The sequence below is a fragment of the Neovison vison genome, chromosome 5, assembly GCF_020171115.1.
Source record: "Neovison vison isolate M4711 chromosome 5, ASM_NN_V1, whole genome shotgun sequence".
In the NCBI taxonomy this organism is placed as follows: domain Eukaryota; kingdom Metazoa; phylum Chordata; class Mammalia; order Carnivora; family Mustelidae; genus Neogale; species Neogale vison.
Window position 1 is genome coordinate 34,329,294 of NC_058095.1, and position 27,189 is coordinate 34,356,482.

Sequence of the window (27,189 nt, forward strand, 5' to 3'; positions counted from 1 at the left end):
AAAGGGATAATGGCATATACTAACAGCAATACTAATTGTCTTTCAAGGTGGTATTTTGGGGGTGTCTTTATTTCTCTTTCTGCTTTTTTCAACTTTTTTACAAAGATTTTATACAATTTTGGCGTGCCTGGGTGGCTCAGTGGGTTGAGCCTCTTCCTTTGACTCGGGTCCCACATTGGGCTTTCTGCTCTGCAGGGAGCCTGCTTCCCCTCCCCCTTCTCTCTCTGCCTACCTCTCTGCCTACTTGTGATCTCTGCCTGTCAAATAAATCTTAAAAAAAAAGATTTTATACAATTTTATAATTTCTTTAAAAGTTATTTGAAAATTAGAACTCTGGAAAGGATTATAATACTAGTGTTATTGAATTAAGGAATTAATATTTTGGATAATTTTTCCTTTTTTCTAACCTTTCTATTATGTTAATTATTTTAGTACCTTTACTGAATATAATTTATATGCCATAAAAAGTTCACATTTCTATGAGTTTTAGTAAATTTGTACCATTCATAGGAATCCAGTATAAAACACACATTACTTTTGTAATTTAAAAGATTATGAAGAAGGAGCCTTAGATGGAAGCATTGGTTCTTCACATGAGGAAAGGACTTCCATCGTCTGAGACCTGGAGTTGGGGGGAGCAGGCATGCTTGACAGTGAAGGTGGTAATAATCAACCCAGTTGCATATTTTTTAATGTTGTGCTCATTATTGGGAAAGTTGGAGATGTGGATGATTAGTGCAATCTCTGGTAAAGAACCAAGTGTTCTCTTTTGAGGTGAGTTTTGTTCCTTTGTGACTATTCTCTAGAATAGATTCTCTGGTGGTAATTACGGCAACTGGGAACCAGGAGACAATGGAGAAGTCCAAGCTGTGTGGATAAGATAAAATGCTTTCTTCTTCTACTTACCAGGGCATGAAAGGGAATTTCATGTCTGCAGTAGTGATACTAGAAAACTGATTGGTGTAGAACTCTGAACTGTTGCTGGTTGGTGACCATAGTACATTCATGAGCATGTGTGATGTAGGTCAGCAATTAATGTAACTTTCTTTTCTGTACCCACGGCTATGGAACTTCAGAAAAGGCTAAACCACAGTAGAAAAGTTGGACGGATTTGACTATATAAAAATTTTTATTTAGCAAATAAAAAGTTAAAGACAAATCGTAATCTGGAAAAACACTTTGCAGCAAAGAGTGCAGGTGGTTCAGCCTGTTAAGTGTCTGCCTTGGGCTCAGGTCATGATCCTAAGGTACTGGGATGGAACCCTGTGTTAGGGTTCCTGCTCAGTGGGGAGGCTGCTTCTCCCTCCCCCCCTCCCTCTGCCCGCTTTGCTCTCTCTTGCACACTTTCTCTCAAATAAATAAAAAACGAGTGAGTGATAATATCTAATATAGGTTAGAGTACAGGTAACTTGTCACCCATGTTGCTAATGAGAGTCTAATGTGGTTCAGTCTTTGAAAATGAGGATACCGTTTGACTTAGTAGTTGTACTTCTAGGAATGTATCCTGTGGGTATAATTGGACAGTAGTACAGGATATTCATCATTGCATTATTTTAATATTTTCCAAATCATTAATGACCCATATGTTCAACAATAAGTTAGTGGTTAAATGAATTATGAACTGTTGTGACATTATGGAATGGTAGATATCCATTGAAATATCAGGTGTATATTAAATGTATCAAAAATATTAAATATGTATTAGTATCTCTCTGTCATGTATGGGAAGATACCCACAATATATTGTTAGATTGATTAACAGTTTATGGTTTCTAGTACATCAAAGCATAAACTGATTATCTCTGAGTGGTGGGACAATAAGTGATTTCAGCTGATATATTACCTAATTTTTGTTATATTACCTGATATATTACCTAATTTTTGTTAATGGTTCACATGCTTTCCCTTTTATTGTCAAAGAGGAAAAAAAAACCTGTTTCTTTTGAACAAACTTCAGGCCTTTGAATCTTTGGAATTTTTTTTTAGAAGGATATGAAACCTTTAAAAATTAATAACAATATAGAAGAAACATAAATATGGTAGAGATGGACCTTGAGCAAGTTCTTTGACTGCTCCAAGCCAATTTCCTGTAAACTAGGTGTCAATAATACCTATCACTTTTAGGATTTTTGATTATTACATAATATATGTAAACTGCTTAGTATAGTTACTGCGCACTGTAGTGGTCTACTACGTTTGCTGCCAGAGTAGGAAGAGAGAGATGTCAGGGAATACTGAGAAAAAAAAAAAATTCAGGGAGGGAAAGAAGTTATCTTTTAACAGTGTCTTTCAAATAGCTGCCATCTCCAGCATTCCAGATCAACTCTCTTCCAGCACTTGCTAGTTGCCTGTAACTGACCTTTCCTGTTCATCCAGTCTACAAACCTTTCTTCAGGCTTTACCCTCTTTTCCCAGTTCGTCTGGGCTCTACACCAGAAAAAGCGCTTTCTTGGAGAATAGTGCAAGTTAGAGTAAAAGGTGTCGGGATTGAAACTTTTTATCAGAATAGAATAATTGTACAGGGGTCTCTAAGTGACATGTCATCCTTAATACAGAGATCTTAAAGACCCTTCTCAAAGGTTACATAATGAAATGTTTGAGAACAGCTATTTTAGTACAAGAGCTTCCTGAATATGAGACTAGGACATGTTAGTGCCCGTGACTTATTAAAGTCAGAACCTCTAACTAAGTGGTCCTGGGACTTAACCCTGTTAATGCAGTTTGTCCTGTTACCTGTGACGGTATCTGTCCTTTACAAAGTTTTGCTCTTCTGTTATATTTCTGAAAATAAGTCGTGTGTCTGTTAATTTGCTTGCGTTTTCAGAATATATTAAGATGGCAGATCACTATGTACCGGTGCCAGGAGGACCAAACAACAACAACTATGCAAATGTGGAATTAATTCTTGATATTGCCAAAAGGATTCCAGTACAAGTAAGAGATGCCAGCGTGTCCTTTCAAACCAGGTTTAGCCAGCTGACTGTTAAATGCAAGAGGCTATCCAGAGAAGAACTTTAAAATTTTATATAAAACATCTTTGTTGAAAGTTTGATAAAAGCTTTTTTTTTAATGTGGGATATAACAGATCGGGAAAAGAGAGGTGGAAAAAATGAATGAGTCAAAAGTAAAATAAATATAATACAGACAGAAGGTTTGTAAGTGTCTTTCAGAGATTATTTAAGTTATCCATTGCACCTTCAAACTATGTCAAGTAAGTAAAAGCTCCTGTTTCCAGTGGAATATTCTTAGCTCAGAATATGATGGTATAGAAGCAGATTATTTCTTCCCTGTTATATTGTGTTAGGAAATTTAGGGTAAATGTCCTAAAGCCCAGAGAGAAAAAAAACTATAGATTTATATGGCAGTATAACCACTGGATATAAATGTGGAGTTGGGTGGACAAAGTAATTGAATCTGTGAAAGAAAACCAATATTTCTAGAAAGGGCTCCATAGAGTCTACTGGAAAGGCTATGCATTGAGTTTCCTAAAGAGCAGCAAGACTAGCTGAATCTTAATATCAACTTCAACTTATTTTGACCTCTTCAGAGGTTGTGCCATAATGGACTGCTTATTTTTATTCTCTAAAAAGTTTGCCAAGAATCAAGCATAGAAGCTGAATTAAGTGTTAGGATCTTGTGGAGCTATTGTACCTCATGGAGTAGGGCAAGTCTTGTAGAGAGTAACACAGTTTATCATGGTTTTTTTAGTGTGAATTTTAAGAACAAATCATATTCTCTTCCCTTATAGGCAGTGTGGGCTGGCTGGGGTCATGCTTCTGAGAATCCCAAGCTCCCAGAACTTCTTTTGAAAAATGGCATCGCCTTCATGGGTAAGCCTTTCTGACATACTCTTCCTGTCTTTCTGGTTCTGTCAGTTTTGCCCGTTTCCCACTCCATGTTCTGCTTGTCTTCTGTTTAACATGCACTGGGCTCTTATTTTTCGTCAGTTAACAACTCTCAGAGTAACCCTCTTCATTTCTTTTTCTTTTTTTTTTTTTCTCTTCCTTATTTCTTACATCCTACTTACCTTTCTTCATTTTGATTGTCTTTTCTGTCCCCAGGTTCTTTTCCATGATATATGGAAAAGGCTCTGATTTCCAAAACACTGACCTTTTAAACTTTGCCCTTAATTTTAAGAAAATATGTGGAGAAAGGGCCTTTTTTATGTAGCAGAGATAATTGAGTATTAGGATACCCTAGCACTGTGCCCTTAAATATGAATTATCACTTTCACATTTAAGTGTATAGGTAACATTCTTGTAAGTGAGAGCTTTTTCTTATTTTTTGCTGTGCTTTATAGCAGAGAGAGAAATCAAGAGTATATGGCTCAAAGGGTTTCTCTCTTTATCTCAGAGATCTTCCACAACGATGATTATGCATTGTAAACCCTATTAAAGATAAATCTTCCTGGGGTGCCTGGGTGGTAGTGCGTTAAGTGTCTGCCTTTGGCTCAGGTCATGATCTCAGGGACCTGGGATCGAGCCCCCCCATTGGGGTCCCTGCTCAGTGGGCAGCTTGCTTCCCCCTCTCTCTCTGCCCGCCTCTCTGCCTACTTGTGATCTCCCCTTGCTGTCAAAATAAATAAATAAAATCCCTTAAAAAAAAAAGAAAAAAGATAAATCTTCCTTTTGGGTTCCCCTAAGACCAAGGAGGGCATATTTCAGACTTGAACTCCAAACTTTTTAGTCCTTATTTTAGGATTGGTTAAAAAGAAAAAAGGACCTTTATAACCTGGTGAAGTTGGATCATGAACAATGATAAAGTCAGATTTGTCAGGAATTTAATTCAGTGTACATACTGAACTCTGCTTAAGAGCTCACTACATTAGGTTCTATAAAGGGTACAAAGATGAGTCATAACATAGTAATCCCCCTAATCAAGATCATGATCTCCATAATATGTAATGTAGGGGAGATAAGACAAATGCAAAAATAATTATATAGAAGACAAAATCTGTGTTACAGAGATGAAGCCAGAATATTGCAGTCATGGTTCTTTTCTTGTTTTTAGGTCCTCCAAGCCAGGCCATGTGGGCTTTGGGGGATAAGATTGCATCTTCCATAGTGGCTCAAACTGCAGGTATCCCGACTCTTCCCTGGAGTGGCAGTGGTAAGAAACTATTTCTTGTTTGTATTTTGAAGTACAGAAAATCTCAGTATGATGTTTGGGACTGAGGCTTAAGTCTTTATTTAAAGTGTATTGGGTGATGGGCATAAAGGAGGGCACATGATGTGATGAATACTGGCAGTTATATGCCACTGATAAATTACTGAACACTGCATGTGAAACTAATGATGTGTACTGTATGTTGGCTAATTGAATTTAAATTAAAAAAATGTATTCTGATATGTGATATGAAATAGAATCAAGGTTGATTTCTGGTACCTTGTATTTCCTAGCTTAATCAATATACCTGTGATTTTATGATGTCTGAGGAATATAAATTTTGAATACCAGATGCATAGATGCTAAGCTGTGATTTAAGTGATCTGGGGACTTAATTGGAATTTGGAGAAACTCTAGGAAAACTCACATGGTTCTGTAGATTGGGATCTGCTCTGGGTAGGCTAGAATCTTCTTCAGAGGTGGACTTAGGCAGAATTAGGCCTTTGAACCTGTCTGAGGGCTGACCTGGATCACTAAGAAAAACCTAAAACCAGCTTATTCAATGTTTGCCTGCCAGTGTTTTCTTAATGCCAGCCCACTATCTGTTGGTGATTTGTTTTGCCTGTTTAATACCATTCAACTTCTCCTTTGCCCTTGATGCAGAAAATGAGGGCAATAGTATACCTTTCTTCCAGGCATACAGAAGAATAAAATTTTTCTTGAAATGATTTATAGTTGACTAATCCCTTAAAGAGTGCCATGTGAATCATTATAGCTGATAGCAGTATGAACTTGCCTTTTTTTAGTACTCCAGCAAAGGGAGCAGACATACTCTAAAAGCTCTTTCAAATGGGAATGACCATTGTCTTGAGGCTGAACAGATTTGAACTCTTGTTACTCTGGCTCTCCAGGGGGATTGCAATATCCTCTCCAGAACTGCTGGGTCAAACAGTTTAAAATAAACGTTTGAATTTGTTCTTGTTTGAATGGAGAGACTGTAGCATTCCCCTTGTGGCTGAGTACAGGGACATTCAGGGAGCATGGAATCATGACTCTGCTGAGACCAATAAAACCGCCATTTCCATTTCCAAGGGCTCATAAAGATTGAATTATTTCCCAGACCTCTGGCCCTGGAGCAGGCCTGAACACACAAATCGAAGGTATTTTGCTTGCGGAGTCGCTGTGAAAAGTCTGACGTGGGTTTTTTGTTTTTTTGGTCTTGTAGGTCCTTGCATTTTTACAAGTTTGCTCCCTGTTAGTTCTCTTGGCTTCTTCTAGGGTCAGAACCTGAGTTGCCAGGTCCTGCAGAGCTAAGTGCCGTTAACCCCAGGGACTGATGAGGCTTTTATGGCATCCCTCTTTCTCACATATATCCTCAATTTTGGAAAAATATGAGAGCATTTGAAAGAAGGAATAGCAGAAAATTGACAAGATCAGAAGCTTTTATAGCAGCTTTCAAGTCACTGTTATCTGTTACAGGTCTTCGTGTGGACTGGCATGAAAATGATTTTTCAAAACGTATCTTAAATGTTCCCCAGGAATTATATGAAAAAGGTTATGTGAAGGATGTGGATGATGGGCTGAAGGTAGGTTACAAACTCTAGGGAGTGATGTCTTCCAACTGACCAGTTAGAGTCACAAAGTAATTTGAAGGCTGGTTCATGATATACACCTGTGATGGCATTGGGATTTTAAGATATAGTTTATAGAGTAAGGAAGTGACCTAGATTTAACAAAAATAATTTAAATTTGTTTTGAAGCAAACTGCTCCCCCCTGGACAGACATTTCTTAGGTGGCTAACTCAGCTTTAAGGGACCACCAACTCTGCCCTCTACCACCTTGTTAGTGTGTGTATGTGGGGGTGGGGGTAGGGGAAGGAGTAACAAACAATTCACATTTTCCCCTGCTTAAATTCAGAACCAAGAAGCCAGGCAGACAGAGAAATGTCAGCTTTATTACAGATAGATTGGTGAAAATGGCTTCAGTGTGTAGCAACAATCAGATGTGTAAACTGAACATCTGAGTTCTACCTGCTCATTCACTGGGCACTGGCGGTGCTGAGTAACCCCATACTTTCCTCTGCAGGAACAGAGCTTTTACCATCCAGCTTCTTTGTATCACTGAGAACTGACAAAGAGCATATGTTCTGTGCAGTGGGCTGATCCCAAAGGGGAAGAGGTCGAGCTGTGCATGCTCAGTTCCTCCTTCCAAACTGACCAATCACACAATTCACTTTTTCCCTTGGGAAGGGGTGAGGGAGGGAGCCAAGAGAGGCTGGAAGTGTCTAATTTCTGTCCATCCTTGTAGCAACAGGAACCCATGCAAAAGGAGATCCTTTCTCCAACATTGCCGGTTCTTTCTTTTATCGTTCTCTCCTGTTTGTTCCCCTTTCACTTTTTAAATAGTTGGAAGTGTCAGTTACGCATGCTTCCAAGTAGATGATGAAAGAGGCTATTTTAGAAAAACACACTACTCATGTTTGACTTTGTGTGTTATAAATTCAAGAGGAACTCACTGAATGCTCAACTAATTTTTCTCTTTTGTTTGCATTTCAAGTTGTAATCTCCTTAATAAGAATAACTAATATTTCTTTCTTCTTTTTTTTTTTTAAAGATTTTATTTATTTATTTGACAGAGAGAGATCACAAGTAGACAGAGAGGCAGGCAGAGAGAGAGGGAAGCAGGCGCCCTGCTGAGCAGAGAGCCCGATGCGGGGCTCAATCCCAGGACCCTGAGATCATGACCTGAGCCGAAGGCAGCGGCTTAACCCACTGAGCCACCCAGGCGCCCCAGAATAACCAATATTTCTAATTGAACTGCAAACGCTATACTCTATGTGCTATCATTTGCCAAAGAGTAGAAGCCCTTTGTAAGGAACTAGCTATTTTGCTCATCAATTAAAATTCCTTTTTTTCCTGATCATAATTTTAAAGGAAAAATTTCTGGTAGAAAATTTGGAAGGCTAGAAAAGAAATGATGATAAAACTACCCATAAACCCATCATCTAGAGATAGATACATATTCATAACACATTAGTGCATCTTCTTTCAGGCTTTTTTGATTCATAGTTTGTTATCGTAAAATGATCATCTTTATTAATAGATTCCCATATTTATAATTATTATAAGTATAAAATTAGTTTCTCAGTATGTATATATATAATGTGTATCTATATATATATATTGCTTAGTAATCCTAGTTTCTTTTCCTGTTTTTATTAGGTATAAGCATTTTCCTTATGATATTAAAATTCTTTTAAAATATCCTAAATAGGGGCACCTGGGTGGTTCAGTTGGTTGTGTTTTTGCCTTCAGCTCAGGTCATGATCCCAGGGTCTTAAGACTGAGTCCCACATCAGGCTTTCTGCTCAGCGGGGAGCCTGCCTCTCCCTCTAACCTTGGCCTCTCCCCCTCCTTGTGCTCTCTCTTTCTCACTCTCTCTTTCTCACTCACTCTCACTCTTTCTCTCAAATAAATAAATAAAATCTTTTTAAAAAAAGTTTTCTAAGTGGATAACCTGTGCCTAGAGCCTTCATATCTTTTTAAAAGACCTACCTTCTTACTGACATCCTATGAACTACCCTATTATTTTTAAAGTCTTTTCCACACTTGTGGCTGATTCTTTGGTACTTATCACTCAGAAATAACTTGCTTTTATAACACTGTTTCATCAGGCTAACTCTGTTTATAAGCTTAGACGTGATTAGAGCCAAGAGAATTTTAGAAGAGATGGAACTGTGCATAATCAACTAATTCAACATTTGAAATTACCCTTCTTTCTGTTGGTACATGTTTAGATATTGTTATAATGGAAACTAAATCACTGGGATGTTTCGACAAAGGAATGACTTAGTTATTCTAAATTTTGGCTAACTTTTCCCCACTCTACTTTTGCCGTAACAATACAATTTAAACATTTTCTGTATTGTTACATATAAAAGCCACCTCATTCCTTTAGTAATTGATAGTATTCTAATAGATGGACATATTTTGATTTAACTACCTCCCTCCTTAACAGATACATAATAATTTTTAGAAAGTTTTAGGATTGTTACCTGATCATTATTAAATGTCATGAATGCAAAAACCACATGAGTATTTGTTGAAAATTAGTTTTCCTAATTTTTAAAATACTTTAGTATCTTGTTATGTTTATCTTTTATAAAAAGTTGAGTGAGAAAATAACTTCTGGATATATGAGAGTTCTGATTTGTTAAATCTTATGTGTTGTCAGAAGCTGTCAGCATTTTACTAAGTGAACTTCTTACACCGTTTTTAAAAATAAAAATTAGTGGTAATACATGAATACCTATATATTATAAGAAATTCCAGTAATATAGAAATAAATACAGTAAAAAGTGGAAGTATATCTACCCATCTTCCTTTTATAAATTACCACTGGTGTATTTCTAGACTTTTTCTTTCAATACCCTGATATGTGGGTGTATGAATGCATGCATAATCATATATAAACTTTAAAAAAATATATAAGCTTTAAAAAAGATTTTATCTATTCATTTACTTGAGAGAGAGAGATAGTGCAAGCAGGGGGAGGAGCAGAAGGAGAGGGACAAGCAGAGTCCATGCTCAGCATGCAGCCTGACATGAGGGTTTGATCCTATGACCCTGAGATCATGACCTGAGCCAAAATCAAGAGCTCGGTGCTTAACCGACTGAGCCACCCAGGTGCCCCATAAACAAGTAGTTTTGTTTTGTTTTTGTTTTTGATTTTTTTGATGTATACAGGATTGTCTTAAGTTGAACAATATGAAAATACCAGTATTCAACAGTTTTTTTTTTTTTTAACCTACAAAAAAAAGTCACTTTATTTTGGTTCAACCAAATGCTACAAATACTGTTAAGACTTTTTTTTTCACCTATGTTGCTACCTTTTTTTTTGCCTATGTCTTTAGGACCTTTCTATTTTACTACTTTTGGACCTACCAATGACAGCATTTTTTTTTTTAAGATTTTATTTATTTTTATTCAGAGAGAGAGAGAAAGGGAGAATACAAGCAGGAAAAGGGGCAGAGGGAAAGGGAGAGAGAGAATCCTAAGCAGATGCCGTGCTGAGCACAGAGCCCAACATGGGGCTCAATCATGACCTGAGCTGAAATCAAGAGTGGGTCACCCGGATGCCCCCAATGACAGCATTCTTAAAGGAAGAAGGTGCCAGTTTTCTCCTTCACTGTTAATAATAATACATTTTTCTCTTTTTCTTGAAGGCAGCAGAGGAAGTTGGATATCCAGTAATGATCAAAGCCTCAGAAGGAGGAGGTGGGAAAGGAATCAGAAAAGTCAACAATGCAGATGACTTCCCCAACCTCTTCAGACAGGTAGAATATAAGTTGTTTTTGTTTGTTTGAATTTACAGGTATATCAGAGATACATGATTTAACTCACACTACATATACAAAGTGCTATGTTGTACACCAAAAACTAATGTTGTATGTCAATTATACCTCAATAAAATAAAAGATAATAAGTCATTATATAATTTGGATGTCCAGAAAATATTTAATTTTTAATTTTGTCTGTAAGTACTCTAGTCTTTCTCTCTAGCTCCTATCTGCTTATTAGCGATGTCCAGTTCAGTGTAAGGTTTTTTCAATAAGGGAATTCAAACAATAGTCATTCACTCTTCTGTAGAAGTGCTAGGTTTCTCAGATAGCTCTTCCCTGTATAGTATAGTGGTTCATAGGACCTCATAGTGATAAGGAAGAGTCAAAATGCCTTTCTACATTTTTGTGTCCCCCTTTTGCTGGCACTGTAAATAAAGTATGTGGTTAACTCCTGATCTGGATGCTCTTGGCTTGGCCAGACTCAGGCTCTCTGATTGACTTTACCTCACTTTAGTTCAAACTGGCTGCAGGTTCCGGAGTTTTTGATGTGTGTCCCATCTACCTGGCCAGCTCCGCAGTCTACATCCTAGTCTGTGCTGCATGGCCACCACATGCAGGCGCCCTATGGCAGGTCCACATCCTATAACTGAGGAGGGCTAGGAAAAAACCCTCAAATCTCTGTCTAACCCTCTGATTTGCAGCCAAGAGATGTAGCCAGACTAGAAGTTACTTGTGAAGGCCAAAAAAATGATCTTGTTTCAGAATCTTAGAGAGATAATTTGGAGACAAACGTCTCTTCTTTACTGCCCTACAGCTACCCTCACATACTTGACTCACTTTTTTTCTCCTACCAGAAAAAGAGGAATAAGAAAAAGGAAAATTGGGACACATTCTGGCCTTTCACTCTCTTAGCTTCCCACTGTTTTTATTTTTTCCCAGCATTTTTTACTTTGCATTACCCTTTACTAGTGTCTTTAGCCACCTTCTATTTGGCCTTTTTCTTTTTCTAAAGACCATTCAACAGCAAACTGATAGGTGTTATTTTGTTGCACTGTCCTATTTTGAATGTCAGAATTCAAATATTACCCTTCTTTTTCTTTATATACCTTTTGTAGTTTACCTAATTTCATCGATAGATCAATGCCTCGTGGGATCTAAAGAAAAGGTCTTTCACTCTTAGAAGTGAAAGAAAAAAACACGTTAATTTTTTTAAAAAGTTTAACTCCTTTAGATATTTTTAAAGTACTTATTACTGTGGAATCAAATAGTTGAAGAATCTAGAATACTAAGATTAGGAAGTTTTACGTGAAAGTTCTCAGGTTCAAATAATGATTAACTAAATAACAAACCAATCCTCCCATTGAGAACAAACTAGAATAGCTGGACAAAAAATTTTTTAAAAGTCTATTTCAAAGCATTAGAGACTTTGTAAGACAGTGAAGAGTTATGGGGCTAAAGTATAAGAGAAAAAGGAAACATGAGGAGGTGGCATTTGAAGCCACTTTTTTCCTAGCGCTATCTTCTAGTTTGAGAAGAAGCAGTTAAAAAGCTGATTGGAGTTTTCAACAGTCAAAGACTTAAAGGACAAAACTTAGCCTTTAGAGTTTGCTAAGGAAGGTTCCCTGCAAAAACCTCCCAGATTTTAGGTTGGGATCTTAAAGACACTATACCTTAGGAGTAAAAATAAACTGGAAATAGATCAGCCTTCAGAGGGACTAAATCTCAGCTTCAAGATACTCAAACTTTGATTCAGGCAAGGGGTTCTAGGATTGCTGGTGTCACTATCTACCAGAAAGAAGCACATTTAATAACATCCAGAACCTCAAATTATTTTTTTTTATCTTTCAAATGCTGTCATCAAATACCATTTCAGAGTAAGCAGGCATATTAAATTACATGACTGAAAATCAAGAGAAATAGAAGTCAGTTTTAAACAGGCCTGCAGAGAGTTTATATAATGGATCTTTCAGACAAGGATTTTGAAGTAACTATACTTAATGTATCCAAGGAAATTAAAGACAAGAATTTGGTTGGAAAACTGGAAACTAAAGAAGAAACAAATTCTAGAACTGAAAATACAATAAAAATAAGTCAATAGAAGAGTTTAATAGTGTATTAGATGCAGTTGAAGAGAGAATTAGTGACTGGAAGATAGCTCAGAAGAAAATTCAGACCAAAGCATGAAGAGACAAAAGGATGAAAGATACAGAAGAGAGCATGTAAGAGATTATTTGCAAAAATGATCATGATAACTCCTCCCATCTCTCTATACAAACCCCTGTGATTTTTGCCTTTCCTCCCACCAAGAAAGACCCCCCCCTTTGAATTTTGACTAGCCTTGTGACCTGTTTTAACCAAAAGAATGTAGCAGAAATGGTATATAAGTTCTGACATCTAAACCTCAAGTGGTCTTGTAGTTTCTGCCCTTGCCCTCTTGAATTGAGCCTCAGACTGACAAGTGAAGAAATCCCTCTAGCCTTTTAGAGAAAGAGAGGCCACATGATGTATAGATGAGTAGTCCCAGCTAAGACTTCCTAGACCTGGATGCTGACAGCACTGTATTTGAGACATGCAAGTGAGACCCTATTAGACCATCCAACCCCAGTCAAATTGCCAGATGACTGCAGCTGCATGAGCAGCTCCTGGCCAGGATCAGCAGAGCTACCTGACTGTGTGCCTTGATCAAATTGCTGTGAGCAAACAAAATAAAATGGTCAGTGTCCTAGGTTACTAAATTTTTGGTGGTTTGTCAGGCATCACTGGGTGACTGCCACAGAAATTAATACCCTAAAGGTGTGATGCTGTCATAACCAAAAAAAAAAGGTGACATTGACTTTAAGACTAGCTCATAGGTGGAGACTGAAAAAAATGATGAGATAGTTAATGAAGCCCAGAGGAATGGAATGGTGAATAAACTGTTAGTGGAGCCTGAATAGGCAGTGAGGAAATTGTTAGTAGAGTCTGACAAAAAGGTTAACATGTGTTCTGTAATGATGGAACAATTGCCTGAGGTAATTTGGAAGATAATGTATTTAATGAACTCACGGACCTAGTTCAGGAAGTCTCTAGACAGAGTGTTGAAAGCATCTGTTAAATCCTTCTGGTTACTTATGCTAAGGAACTATATAAGAGAGATGAGCTAATGAAGGTGTTTCAAGCTTGTTGAGTTTGAAAATAGAGCTTTTTCTCATTCCCAGTCTCCACCTGGCAAAAGAATCTCAAAGTAAAAAATGACCTCAGGGTAAAGGCCAAGTCAGGAATACCTGTGAGATCCTTTAAGGTCTCAGAAATATTCAAGATACTCCTGGGTAGATTACCCTCTCGGTTAACAGGAAAGAGCTTCAGAGAATCTTAAAGGTGTTATTCCACAGCAGCCTGATATGCCCAAAGTATAGAGATATGCCCAAAGTATAGAGATATCTTTTGGGGCAAGGAGTAAATCTCCCAGTGTGATTCGTAGGAAACCCACAACATTTTCAAGAAACTTGTATTGATGATTATACCAAAGGGTCTGAAAGGGTAGTTCATAGAGACTCTGTGTCTTCAACTTCTATCAACAGGAAGCAGACAGAGAAAGCTATTCAGCTGTAAATACCAGTCATTTCTAATAAAAAGATTTGTCAGAGAACAGGGCTGGGAAGAGGGCAGAGCTAAAAGCAGAGGAGAGCCATGGATTAGGGAGATCACTCCCTAGTTGCAGAACAAGGACCCTAACAAAATTTCCCTGTCCCTAGAGTCAAGGAACCCAAGCTGTACCCATGTGGATTTCAGAGTCACTGTGGAACAGTGACTGCTGTGTACTTCCCATCTTCTCTTCTTTGAACAGGAATATCTTTGACAGTTATCCTTTCCCCATCTCATCATTAATTATTGGGGGTGTTGGGGCAGATAACTTGTCTTTTTAGTTCCCAGATCGTTGGATCAAGAGAAACTGCCCCTGGAGGAGCTGCTCCCAAGGAGTCTCATTCGCATCTGGACATGATTCATGAGAAAATGGACGTCAAGCCTGATGCCATGATTGGATGACTTTGGGGGTCTTGGGAGGGGGTGAGTCTATTTTGCATGTGGGAGGTATATGAATTATTGTGGCCAGAGGGTGGACCACAGTAGATTGTTTGCAGAGATGGCCGCAATAACTCCTCCCATCCTTGTATGTATATTCTTTTGCAATGTGATTGCCTTTCCTCTCATCAAGAGGTGGCATCTCTTTTCCCACCCCTTGAGTCTTAGCTGGCCCTGTGGCTTGCTTAAACCATTAGAATGTGCCAAAAGTGGTGTCGTGTACATTCTAGAGCCTAGAGCTTGTGAAGTCTTGCAGCTTCTGCCCTCACCCTCTTGGAATGCTGCATTGAAGAAGCCTGATCTAGCCCACTGGAGGATGAGAGTCCACATGCTATAGAGATTAGCTGTTCCAGTCAAGGCTCCCTGGATCTCCCCACCAACAGCGCAAGTCACCAGACATTTGAGTGAGACCATTCAACCCCACTTGAACTACCAGGTGATGATATGCATACGAGTGACCCCAGGCAAGTCCAGAAGAACTGTCCAGATGAGGACAGTATCATGAGCAAATAAAATGATTGATGTCTTCAGCAATGATGTCCCCTGAGTCTTGGGGAGACTTGCTACATAGCAAAACAGCATAAAAGACATACGGGATTCAGTGAAACAATCTAACATCATGGGCTTTGACTCTCAAGAGAGAGGATGGAACAGAAGCAATATTTGACGACATCATGGAGCAGAAACAGTATTTGTAGAGATAATGGCTAAGAATTATCTTGAACTTAGGAAAGATACCAAGCACAGATTTAAAAAAAATATATTGTGAGCCCCACAGGACAAATACAGAGAAAACCACATCTAAGATAACCGGAGTAACTCTGCTACCTCACCACCCCCGTAAAAAAAAAAAGAGAGAGAAGATCTTAAAGCAGCTATGAAAAGATTACTTGCAAAGGAGTAACAATATGATCAATAGCATGACATCTCGGTAGAAGCAGTAGGAGCCAGAAAACATTGGATGATCTTTAAAAGTGCTACAAGAGAACACCTGCCAGGGTAGAACTCGATCTCCGGTGGCAGTGTGCACCAGCGCTGAATATCCAAGTCCTTTGAGCACAACACTGTCCGTGATGTAGTGCGAACCAAGAAAGCACCTCATCTGGAGCAGGGTGTTCATTTGGCTGTCTACAGTTGATGGCAGGATTTTACCCTTCTGTGGGATTTGTGTGTGTGTCTTTCAAACTATTTTGTTTTTTTCACTTTTGTAACACATCGGTGTTCCTGTGTTTCCTAATCACCAAGTAGTGCTGGTTACATAACAAAGAATGTAGGATCTTAAAGATAGATGAGGGCATGAACTATGTTTTATTCATTGCTGTACTCCTACTAATTCACGTGGTCCCTGACACTTCTAGGCATCTGCCTGTTGAAATTGAAGCAGCTTATCAGAATGGAAAAAAAATGCTTACCACTTAAGAATTTGTTTTATTTCCTTTCCTAATGTAGGTTCAAGCTGAAGTCCCTGGGTCTCCTATATTTGTGATGAGACTAGCCAAACAGTCTCGTCATCTGGAGGTACAGATCCTAGCAGATCAGTATGGCAATGCTATCTCTCTCTTTGGCCGTGACTGCTCTGTACAGCGCAGGCATCAGAAGATTATTGAGGAAGCACCTGCTGCTATTGCTACTCCAGCAGTATTTGAACATATGGAACAGGTGTGTATATGAAAAGCTGTCTTTTTTTTTTTTTTCCTTACACAGGATTACTGCTCATTCAGTTCATATACCAGTCTGCAAATAGTGAAATTTCAAACAGTGGTTCTAGATAATTGATAAGATTATATCTTTTTCCTAAAGGACAAATGATTCTACTGTTCTCCCTCTAAACATTTCAGGCTCTCAATCATTTCACGTTTTGAAGAAAATTTAGTGTACTTTTTTTTTTTTTTTTAAAGATCTTATTTATTTATTTGTCAGAGAGAGAGAGAGAAAGCAAGTACAAGTGGGAGGAGCGGCAGGCAGAGGAGCAGGTTTCTGACAGAGCAAGGAGTCTAATGTGGGACTTGATCCCAGGACCCTAGGATCATGACTTGAGGCAAAGGAAGATACTTAACTGACTGAGCCACCCAGGTGTCCCTAGTGTACTATTTTGAGTAGAGGTAAAGAAAAGAAATTTTGGGATTTTTAAAATCTTACTGTTTTATATATATGTATTTAGATTTTATTTATTTGAGAGAGCACATGCACAAGTTGGGGAACAGACAGAAGGGGAGAATCTTTTTTTTTTTTTTTTTTTAAGATAAGAGTTTTTTTGTGTTTTTTTTTTTAGATTTTTTTTTTATTTATTTATTTGAGAGAGAGAGACAGTGAGAGAGAGAATGAGCGAGGAGAAGGTCAGAGAGCGAAGCAGACTCCCCATGGAGCTGGGAGCCTGATGTGGGACTCGATCCCGGGACTCCAGGATCACGCCCTGAGCCGAAGGCAGTCGTCCAACCAACTGAGCCACCCAGGCGTCCCGAGAATCTTTTTTTTTGCCCAAATTTTATATATTTACTTGGGAGAGAGAGAAGGCACGAGCAAGGGGAGGGGCAGAGGGAGAAGCAGGCTCTTTGCAGGGCTTGATCCCAGGATTCTGAGATCATTACCTAAGCCACCCAGGCACCCCTAGAGGAAGAGAATCTGGCAAGGACTCAGCACTGAGCATGGAACCCAACATGGGGCTCAATCTCAAGACCCTGAGATCATGGCTTGAGCTGAAACCAAGAGTAGATGATTAACTGACTGAACCACCCAGGCACCTCTGATTTTTTTTTTTTTTTTCCCAAAAAGCACATGATAAGTGGGTAATTCCATTTTCTAGTTGATTATCTTTGAATCTTCAGATGTATTTATTCAAATCTATTACCTCTTGAAAGGTCCTCTACACATCTCTAAAGTTTATATATTCTGTATTTTTGTGTAGAAAAGAATCTCTCAGCAGTCTTGCTGGATCCCTTGGTAATAGTTGTAGTTTATGGGTTTGAATGTGATCTTTTCTGGAATAGTGACTGAGTCATCTTACTGGAAATATATTTTCCATCTCTTTTCTCATGAATTTCAAATAAGCTAAATATATGGTCATCTGTGTTAGAAGTTTAATTCCTACACTGTGTGAATTTATTAAGAATTATTCTTTAACTGTTATAAAAAAAGAGGCCTCCAAAATTCAGTGGCTTAAACAAGATATAAATTCTCTTTCTCATTCTCACCATCATTGTGAGATGAATTGATACCAGGGTTTATTGCCCTGCCATTCACTAGTAACAGGGTAAGCAAACTACAGCTTCTTAGCCAAATCCAACCTGCCAACTTTCTTTGTAAATAAAAAGTTACTTCATCACAGCCGTGCTAATTGATTTATGTCTGATCTGGCTGCTTTGTTGCTGCAATGACAGAGTTGCGTGGTTGTGGCAGAAACTCCATAGACCACAAAGCTGAAAATAATTACTATCTGGTTCTTTAATGAAAGTGTTTGCCAACCCTTGCCCTAAGGTGTTATTATCTTCATGATTAAAGCTTCCTCACAAGATGAGGTTCATATTGTAGCCTGTGGGAGGAGGAGACAAAGGACTAGGAGGACAAGCATGTAAAAATGTGATCTAGAAGTTACCCGCATTACTTCTTTTCATATCCTTTTGGCAAAATTCAGTTACACAATCACACCTAGCTGTGAGGGATGTTGGGAATTGTAATCACTAACTGGGTGGCCATTTACTCAGCTGAAATTGAGGAGATGCTATATCCAGATGAATGACACACAGAAAAATCACTGAAGGGCATTTAATAATCTGCCTCACTCTGCTCCTCCAGCTACCCATTATCTTTTCACACCCCTTTTCTCACTGTACTTTCTCACTAGCATTCTTAGTCTTTCCCCCAAGAAGATAGCCCAAAGTCTCATCAGTCCAGAGTTACTACAGTCAGCTCGGAGTCCAAGATCTCTAGGTCATGTACAGTTCTCTGCATTAAATGTTCATGTGGCTTTTCATGGGCCAGTGGCCTAAAATACAAGTCATCTACCCCTGGTCACCTCCCTCCAGCATCTACCCAATATACAGTGGTGGAATATGAACAGGATAACTCCCATTTGAAAAAAGGAAGAATGAAAAATATACAATAATCATTGGCTCATAGCAGTTAGCAGATCCCTCTCGGCAGGAATTGTGATGATTTCAGTTAGCCCTTTCTCTGCCTCTGGTTCTGCTCTCTGGTGGTAAATCCCTAGCCCATCATCCCTGAAGTACCTGGCTTTGCTCCCTGTGAAGTTTTTCCTCCTTGAGTTTTCTCTGTGATTGGGCCTCGGAGACTATGCCTTCTTTGGCAGAGTTGGTGCAAGAGTGGAGTCACAAATATTACTCCCATTATCAGTCATAGGCTTTTCAAGGCCAGGTTTATGGTATGTTTAGAAATACAGTTCCTTCAAAACTTAGTTAAGTTTCTGGATTATTTGCATCCAGCCAGCTTCAGATAGAGTAACCATACTCCCAAGATTTCTAGATACATTGTTTTCCTCTATTAGTTGATCTTTGATACTGGGTTGCTTCAGGGTGAGAATCTAACCTGGTTTTGGGGTACAAAAGCAGTTGGTTTTTTCACAGTCTGGCTTTTTCTAACTTTTTCTTAGGGCTTATTTGGTGTATCGTCTGCTGTCCAAGTTATTATGGAAAATAGCTTACCGAATGTTTCGTTATGCCTAACAATGAGGCCCTAACCTCATTGTTGGAATCAAACACTTGATTGTTTTGATTTTTGCTTGATTTGGTTCAAGCTACCCACTTTGATTCCTTGCTACCCACTACTCTGTTGCTAAGCTAACATCCCATATTTTAATTTTTTTAAATAGTAGCATCCTACCTGTATTTTATAATTTCTGTATTGATTAGTAGACAGGTTAAGCAGTTTAATAAAAGATCTAAAAAATAAAATGGCCTAGATGAGGTAGAAGTTTCTCTTCCCTTCCCATCATAATCTGAGGTGAGCTCTCCAGGGTTGGTAGGACAGTTCTGCTTCCTGAGGCCATCTTGCAATTCAGGTTCTTTCTGTTTTGTTCTGTCATTCTTAGTATGTTTTCATCTGCATGGTGGAAACTGGCTTGAACTGTTGTGACTGTGTTCCAGAACACAGAAAGGGAGAAGCTAGGAACAGAGGAAAAGTACTTTCCTTTCCAAACCTGATTGAGGGCTTATGCATATTACTCACAAATGCTGACATTACGTATGTCAAAACTGAGTCACTAGCTATAAGAGAGATAACAAAGTCTAGTCTATAGCTGGACAGCCATGTTTCTAGGACGATTACTAGGAATACTAAAAACCAGGACACCCTGAATAGTCTGCCATGGTGGTATGTTTTTTGGTTTTATGGGTTTTTTTGCCAGCATACATTTACAGCTGAGAGGGTGAGGTTGCCTGTGATCCCAATTGAGAAACGGTTTTCCCCATCTCTGGATTGAGTTTGCCATCCATGTCTTAGGGGCCTTATTTAGTAATCAGGGAGAGTGAAATTTACTCTTGTGTGGCTGAAAGCCTTTGGAGGCACTTAAAAATGGTGGACATTTGAGTCAGGGAGAGAGAGAGAGGCTACAGTGGTCCGGCAGCTGGTCAAGGTTGATATATACTTATGTCGACTTACATTTCTTCTTCAAGTGTGCGGTGAAACTTGCCAAAATGGTTGGTTATGTGAGTGCTGGGACTGTGGAATACCTCTACAGCCAGGAAGGAAGCTTCTACTTTCTGGAGCTGAACCCTCGGCTGCAGGTGGAGCATCCTTGTACAGAGATGGTGGCTGATGTCAACCTCCCCGCAGCACAACTCCAGGTGAATCATCCTGATCTTGGCTGAGTGAGTTGCCTGCAGGAGTTCTGAATGTCCAAGATGCCTGAGAAACGGGTTTAACTGGTGTCTGCTAAGAGAGAAGCACCTCCTATTAGAATCTCATCTTGTGTTCATCTCGTGCTGTATGGGTTGTGATGTGTGGGTTGGTTTTCCTGATGTGGCACAAATCTAGTAGTACTATCACGTTTTTTAGGCCAGACTTGTTTGGGAGAAACTGTCATATTTTAGAAAGAAAATTTTAAAATAATTTGCTTTATTCAATTAATTTAATTGTAAAAAACCTTATGACTTTGTCCTCTTCTCCTTTTTTTACTCGTGTTCTGTAATGAAGCAGAGTGGTGGTGAATGTTTTTCCTGGCAAGACTCTGGCAGCACTTGTTTATTTTTGTACTGTTTAAAGTGCCTGTTGTCAATCTTGTTTTCTCCATTTGGCCCAGGAAACAAATGTTATGGGAGGCAGTAATGGCTAATGGTGAGGTTTGATATCATTTGTATTGAACATGTTCTTTGCCCACAATGGGAGTGCCTTCTGGGTTCCCATTAAGTACTAAAAATGTATATACTTTTTCAGTGGTTTGTGGGAATAATTATGAAATAATTATGACACAGGACTTTTCGGTTGTCTGAACTTCTTGGATAGTCATGTACGCTGACTCTCCCATTATGTATTTTAATCCTGCTCCCTTAATGGAGCGATGTCAGCAGACACAGAGACAACTTGGGCTCCTTACTTGATTGTTGTAGAATACAGGCTGCAACAGAAATAGAACATTTCAGGTGGTGGCTACTAAAATGAAAACTCTTGTAGGTAATCTGTTAACCTCCACATTTTAAGGAAAATACCCTTGAAAAAAATGAGTGATATTTTTCTTTTCAGATTGCTATGGGGATCCCTCTATACAGAATCAAGGATATTCGTATGATGTATGGGGTATCTCCCTGGGGCGATGCGCCCATTGATTTTGAAAATTCTGCTCATGTTCCTTGTCCAAGGGGCCATGTTATTGCTGCTCGGATCACCAGTGAAAATCCAGATGAGGTAACCCATCACTTAAAAGTTTCACACTTTTTTTTTCCTTGTGAATTTTAATATCCATATGGTATCTGAAGACCTGCTTCTGTAAGAATCTTGGGACTTCCTCTGGAGAGGGAAGTTTACAGAAGTCGCATCCAAGCAGACAAATAAGTGATCACTGCTTCATTGACCATTTCATCCAACTCTGTCATTACAGAGTCTTCATTGGATCTGTAGTCCTGAATGTTGGCTCTCGAGCCTTTCTGATTTTTGTGCATCATTTCTGCTTCCCTCTGTGATTAACACAGAGCCTAAAAAATGAATATATAAATGCTCTCTTCCTTAGAAATATATTATGATTTCTCCTATTCTTCATTCTCTAACAGGGTTTTAAGCCCAGCTCAGGAACAGTTCAGGAACTGAATTTCCGTAGCAATAAGAACGTTTGGGGTTATTTCAGTGTTGCTGCCGCAGGGGGCCTTCATGAATTTGCTGATTCTCAGTTTGGTCACTGCTTCTCCTGGGGAGAAAACAGAGAGGAAGCAATTTCGTGAGTATAAGAACCTTTGATTGCATTTTTTTTTTTTTTTAAGATTGTATTTATTTATTTGTCAGAGAGGAGCGAGAGCGAGCACAGGCAGACAGAGTGGCAGGCAGAGGCAGAGGGAGAAGCAGGCTCCCTGCCAAGCAAGGAGCCTGATGTGAGACTCGATCCCAGGATGCTGGGATCATGACCTGAGCTGAAGGCTCAACCAACTGAGCCACCTAGGTGTCCCCCTTTGATTGCATTTAAAAAAAAAAAATTGTGTTAATCTTCAGTGAAGGTATGAGCTTGGGAATGAGAATCATTTATCTGCCTCAGAAGTACTGATATGGACAATGTTTTGGAAGAAACACATCTTCAGTTGTCCCTGCATTCATGTTGTGTTCAATTACACAGTGTTTGGCAGATGGTTTTCCGTTCTGAGTTTTTTCAAGGATTTCACATATTTCTGATAAATTTGTAAAATTGATTTCTTTAAATAAATCACATTTTTCCAGAGAAATAATATTGTTTTGGGGGGGGAGGTAGATTCTTGACCAAGAGCTTGGCACCATATAAAATCATAGATAAGATCTGTTATTTGTCATCCAAATAAAGGTATGGCTGTAAATGCCCTACAGGCTTAAGTTTTTTTTTCTGATCCAGACCATTTATTTGCTTGTGAAATTACATACATTAAAAATGCAAAATAGTTATGAAACATGGCTATATATGTTTTCAAAAACAGAAGGCTTATGTCTAGTTTCTAGATAAAATTTATTCCTTTTCCCTTTCACGTACATTATACTAGAGTTATGAATTTGATGAAAAAATTAATGTGCTGGTTTTGAAAGTCTTTTTTTTTCTGAAAACAAAGTTAAATCTCAAAATTTCTTCAAAACTTAGGACTCAGATGTGTAGTCCCCTTTCTTCAGTGTCCACTGCTCCTTGTTTCTTTGTTTTTAGATTTATCTTTTTTTTCACACTGAGGGAGTGGGTAACTACAGCTTCTCAGAATTAGAGAAAAATTGGCCATCTAGATAAAATCTAGCTGCCAAACCTTATCCTAGGTAAGATGAAGTGGGTTTATGGCTAGGTGGGAAGATTTGAAGCAGCCTACAGTCTTAATTTAAAATACTAAAGTTAAACTGCTTGTTACATGAAAACGAATAAGGGAACTCTCCACATTGTTCACATAAGAGTCCTCCGTGTACTATGAACTGTACATACAGCTTGTACACATGTAACTTGTCTGTAGTGTTACTAATATATAAATATATTAAACAAAATATAAATACATCAAATATAAACATATTAAACATATATTAACATATATTGAATATTAATTTTATTTTATTTATTAATTAAACATAAAATATTAAAATTAATTTTGCTTTCCTGAAAAGTAGGGCTCTAGGAGATAATTTACACTTCAGATATTTTAGAATATCTATAAAAAATTGAGCTAGTACTTACTATTTTTTTCTATATTCTTTTTTTAAAAAATATTTTATTTATTTATTTGTCAGAGAAAGAGAGAGATAGAGCAAGCACATGCAGGGGGAGTGGCAGGCAGAGGGAGAAGCAGGCTCCCCACTGAACAAATAGTGCAACGTGAGACTCCGTCCCAGGACCCCGGGATCATGACCTGAGCCAAAGGCAGACGCTTAGCTGATTGAGCCACCCAGGAGCCCCATCATTGTCTGTTTTCTTATACCATGCATTTATAACCATTTCTTTGACCTTTAAACTGAACACACGGACTGTGTAATCAAGAGTATTTATTAAGAATGTTGAGGGGTTTTTTGTTTTTGTTTTTTAAAGATTTTTATTTATTTGACAGACACAGCGAGAGAGGGAACACAAGTAGGGGGAGTGGGAGAGGGAGAAGCAGGCTGCCTGCCGAGCAGGGAGCCCGATGCAGGACCCAGGACCCTGGGATCACAACCTGAGCCAAAGGCAGATGCCCAACGACTGAACGACCCAGGCGCCCCAATAATGTTGGTTTTTTAATAACTTACTTAGAAGTAGGGAACTCTTAATTTTTCTCTGTTTTGCTCTCTTCTGTTCTTCCCATTTATTCAAAATTGGAAGTAAAGTTTTTCAGAATTAAAGTAACACTACCAGTAAAACCATCTGTTATAAAGCTGCCCTTTTCTTTCGCAGCCATATTCTGCTTTGCCAAAGTGAAGAAAGCTTACACTAGAGCTTACAAGTTGGTGGCTTGCCGACTAGTCACAGCCACAGATGTGTTTTGATTGGCTTGCAGAGTGTTAATTTTCAAAAAATTGCCAGTATTTAAAAGTTGGGAGATTGAAATAGATATATGGATTTCTGCCTTCTCTTAAAAATGGGATGATAATGACAACAGTGGTTTTATATTCCACTTGGCAGAAGTTAACTGAGGCTGCTGCCTTTAGAGGAAACATGAACTCTCTTGTTCATCCAGCCCCCACCCATTCAGCCTTACTCATTCCCATTCCCAGAGAGGCCTCTGATGATATTTAGGTGTCTAGTCCTAATTAAGGAGACTGCCGAGTATTTTCTACAGGCCATGTCCTCTAATATGGTTCAGAAGCCTTGCTCCTCACCTTCTGACCTGATCTGTGTATTCCTCTACAGTGTAAAGCTAACTGGGTTAACTTTCAGCACATTAAAAATATGGTCTCAAGGGTGCCTGTGTGGCTCAGTCAACTCTTGGTTTCAGCCCAGGTCATGATGTCAGGTTCCTGGGATTGAGCCCCACGTCCTGCACTGTGCTGGGCGGGGAGTCTGCTTGAGATCCCCCTCCCCCACTTTGTTCTCCCTTCCCCATACTCACACCCTTGAACACACTCACATGTTCTGTCTCTCGGATGAATAAGTAAATAAAACCTTAAAGACATACATGGTCTCTATAATAAGCTTGCTTCTTGACAACATGCTAGAAGTTCATTCTCACCTCAGTTTGTTTCTCCTCTCTAAATAACATTAGATCTATATTCTTCAGCTTGGTGCTCATATTCTTATCCTCCAGAATAGCCTCACTGCCCATTTTCAGCATTATTTTCCATAGATGGTAATCCAGATACCATGAGAACAGGACCATGCATGCTTTGTTGCTATTGATTCCCCTGAACATAGTATGTACTCAGTCAATATTTGCTCGATAAGTGGCTTTGCCACTGGTTCCTGTCCTCATATCCTCTGCTTCAGTCATAATGTTCCCTGAACATAACCCATGTTTTTGTCCCTCTTTCTTTGTTCTTGATATTTCCTTTGTCCATTTTTTTATCCACTACATTCATCAGATATTTTTTTAATATCTGTTGGTGATGGCAACATAATGAGGACCCAGGTTAAAAATCCCTGTCTTAATGGAGTGTTATAGTCCACAGGAAGACGGGCAATAAGTGACAAAACTCAGTGTAGCAAATGTTGTTTATGATAGTGGGATTACATCAGTGTGTTACAGGAACATACAGCTGAGTCAGCTGAGTCAGCTGACTCAGCTGAGAGAGGGTCAGGGAAGGTTTCCCTGAAGGAGGTGACCTCTAGACTGGTGGCTGAGTAGCATATAGGAATAAGCCAGGCCAAGAGGGTGTGGAGACCTCCTCCATCCCGGAGGTGAGAAACAGAATAATTTTCTAGGCTGAGGGAACGCCTGGACCATTGGAATGATATTCCTGTCATAGTCATAATCCCGCCTGTACTTTGATCCCATGTCAGATTCCACATTTTTCATGAAACCATGGGGAGGGGGATTTTCTCTCTTCCTAAACCTACTCCAGCACTTTGCTTATATCTCTACTGGCATTTATGATATTCTGCCATATATTTTGAAAGGGTTATTGTATCTATATTCTCTTTCCCTTATGAGTCTAATAATGTTTTGAGTCTCCGAGGTACCTAATTAAATATTTGTGGAAGTAAGAACCTACCCCGTGCAAGATAGACACTGGGCAGAAATATACAGGAAAAAACTAATTTTGTTAAAACTAGATCATTTTATGCTGTATTGGGAAAGAAAAAAAGTAATGAGCAGTTTCTTCCACAGATATCTAAAATGCAACTTAAAAAAACACTCTCACATGCAGGGTCAGGCTTTACCCAACCAGTTGCCTCACTGTCTGGGAACCAATTAAAGTATTAGCATTTGTCAAAGTGTATCGAGCAGTATATTAAAATGTGTTTTATTATATGTAATTTATACTTTAATAAAATAAGGTGTAAGGAGGGGAGGATTATACCCTAATCCTAGGTAGCCAGAAACGATGGAAACCCAGTAAGTGAAAACGGAGGGTGGTTTGCACATAATTTGTTCTGTATTCTACGTAATGATATGTGTGATTCTCTGATGCTCTTATGCTAATAGCATTCGGGACTCCTAAATTTACTGACTTACAGACTCCCTTGTCTGGAATGCATGTGAATGAGCACACTTACATGTGCACCCTCATTTGTTTGTCCCTCCTCAGACTCCAAAGGATCGAAACGATTCTTTAAAATGATTGAAAGACATGTAAATGTTTGTGGCTGAAACAGATATGCTTCTGTTCTTCTCCCAGAAACATGGTGGTGGCTTTGAAGGAGCTATCTATTCGGGGCGACTTTCGAACTACAGTTGAATATCTCATCAAATTGTTGGAGACTGAAAGCTTTCAGCTGAATAGAATAGACACTGGCTGGCTGGACAGACTGATAGCAGAGAAAGTGCAGGTGTGTGTTTTCCCACTTGCCAAACAGCTTTGGGGACTGGGTTTTTACAGGGTTGTGGTGTGATCAGTCCATGTCACTAGAGAAAATGTATTTGATTCTAGTGTAAATGATGCTTGATCTACTTGGAAAAAAACTAGAAGTCAGTGTAATTTTAGCACCACGGAGTCCTCGTGCCTGTGTTACCTGGTCATTTTATGGGTTCTAGTATTACTTCCAGGGGTGTATCTGAAGAGAGGCATCCAGGGATTGGAATATGTCTGTCCTCATTTGATGTTAAGTCTGCTTCAGAGTTACCAGCTTTTACATCCATCTATTAAGTCCTGCTGAGGGGGTCTCTTTTAAATCAGCAGTTACCCCTTGTTTCTGAATCACTGGGCTGTTCTAAATAAGACTGTATGTAAAATCATTAGATTCATCTAAATTATCTGAAGGTCCAGATTTCAATTATGTACCATATTTCTTTGAGATTATCATTAGCCAGATCCTTGTACCTTTTTAAATTCATTTATGACAAAATCTTATTTTTGAATTCCTCTCTGATGAGTTCAGTGGAAATCCTTAGGGAGAATAGAGAAAAAGGTGTTTTTTATCTCTATTCAAATGAAGCCTCTATTCAATTTTTTTTAA

At 38.7% G+C, this 27,189-nt stretch overlaps 1 protein-coding gene across 11 annotated transcripts in view; it reads left to right on the forward strand.

Annotated features, from left to right (window-relative positions):
* Positions 1–27,189, forward strand: part of ACACA (acetyl-CoA carboxylase alpha) — a 289,079-nt gene that overhangs the window by 102,329 nt on the left and 159,561 nt on the right. For all 11 annotated transcript variants that reach the window (XM_044248459.1, XM_044248461.1, XM_044248460.1 and 8 more), the window contains 10 exons: positions 2,825–2,934; positions 3,749–3,830; positions 5,011–5,109; positions 6,586–6,692; positions 10,332–10,442; positions 15,960–16,169; positions 20,138–20,308; positions 21,204–21,365; positions 21,728–21,891; positions 26,412–26,562. In XM_044248459.1, coding sequence (XP_044104394.1) covers positions 2,825–2,934; positions 3,749–3,830; positions 5,011–5,109; positions 6,586–6,692; positions 10,332–10,442; positions 15,960–16,169; positions 20,138–20,308; positions 21,204–21,365; positions 21,728–21,891; positions 26,412–26,562 — 1,367 coding nt within the window. The remainder of the gene's footprint in view (positions 1–2,824; positions 2,935–3,748; positions 3,831–5,010; positions 5,110–6,585; positions 6,693–10,331; positions 10,443–15,959; positions 16,170–20,137; positions 20,309–21,203; positions 21,366–21,727; positions 21,892–26,411; positions 26,563–27,189) is intronic.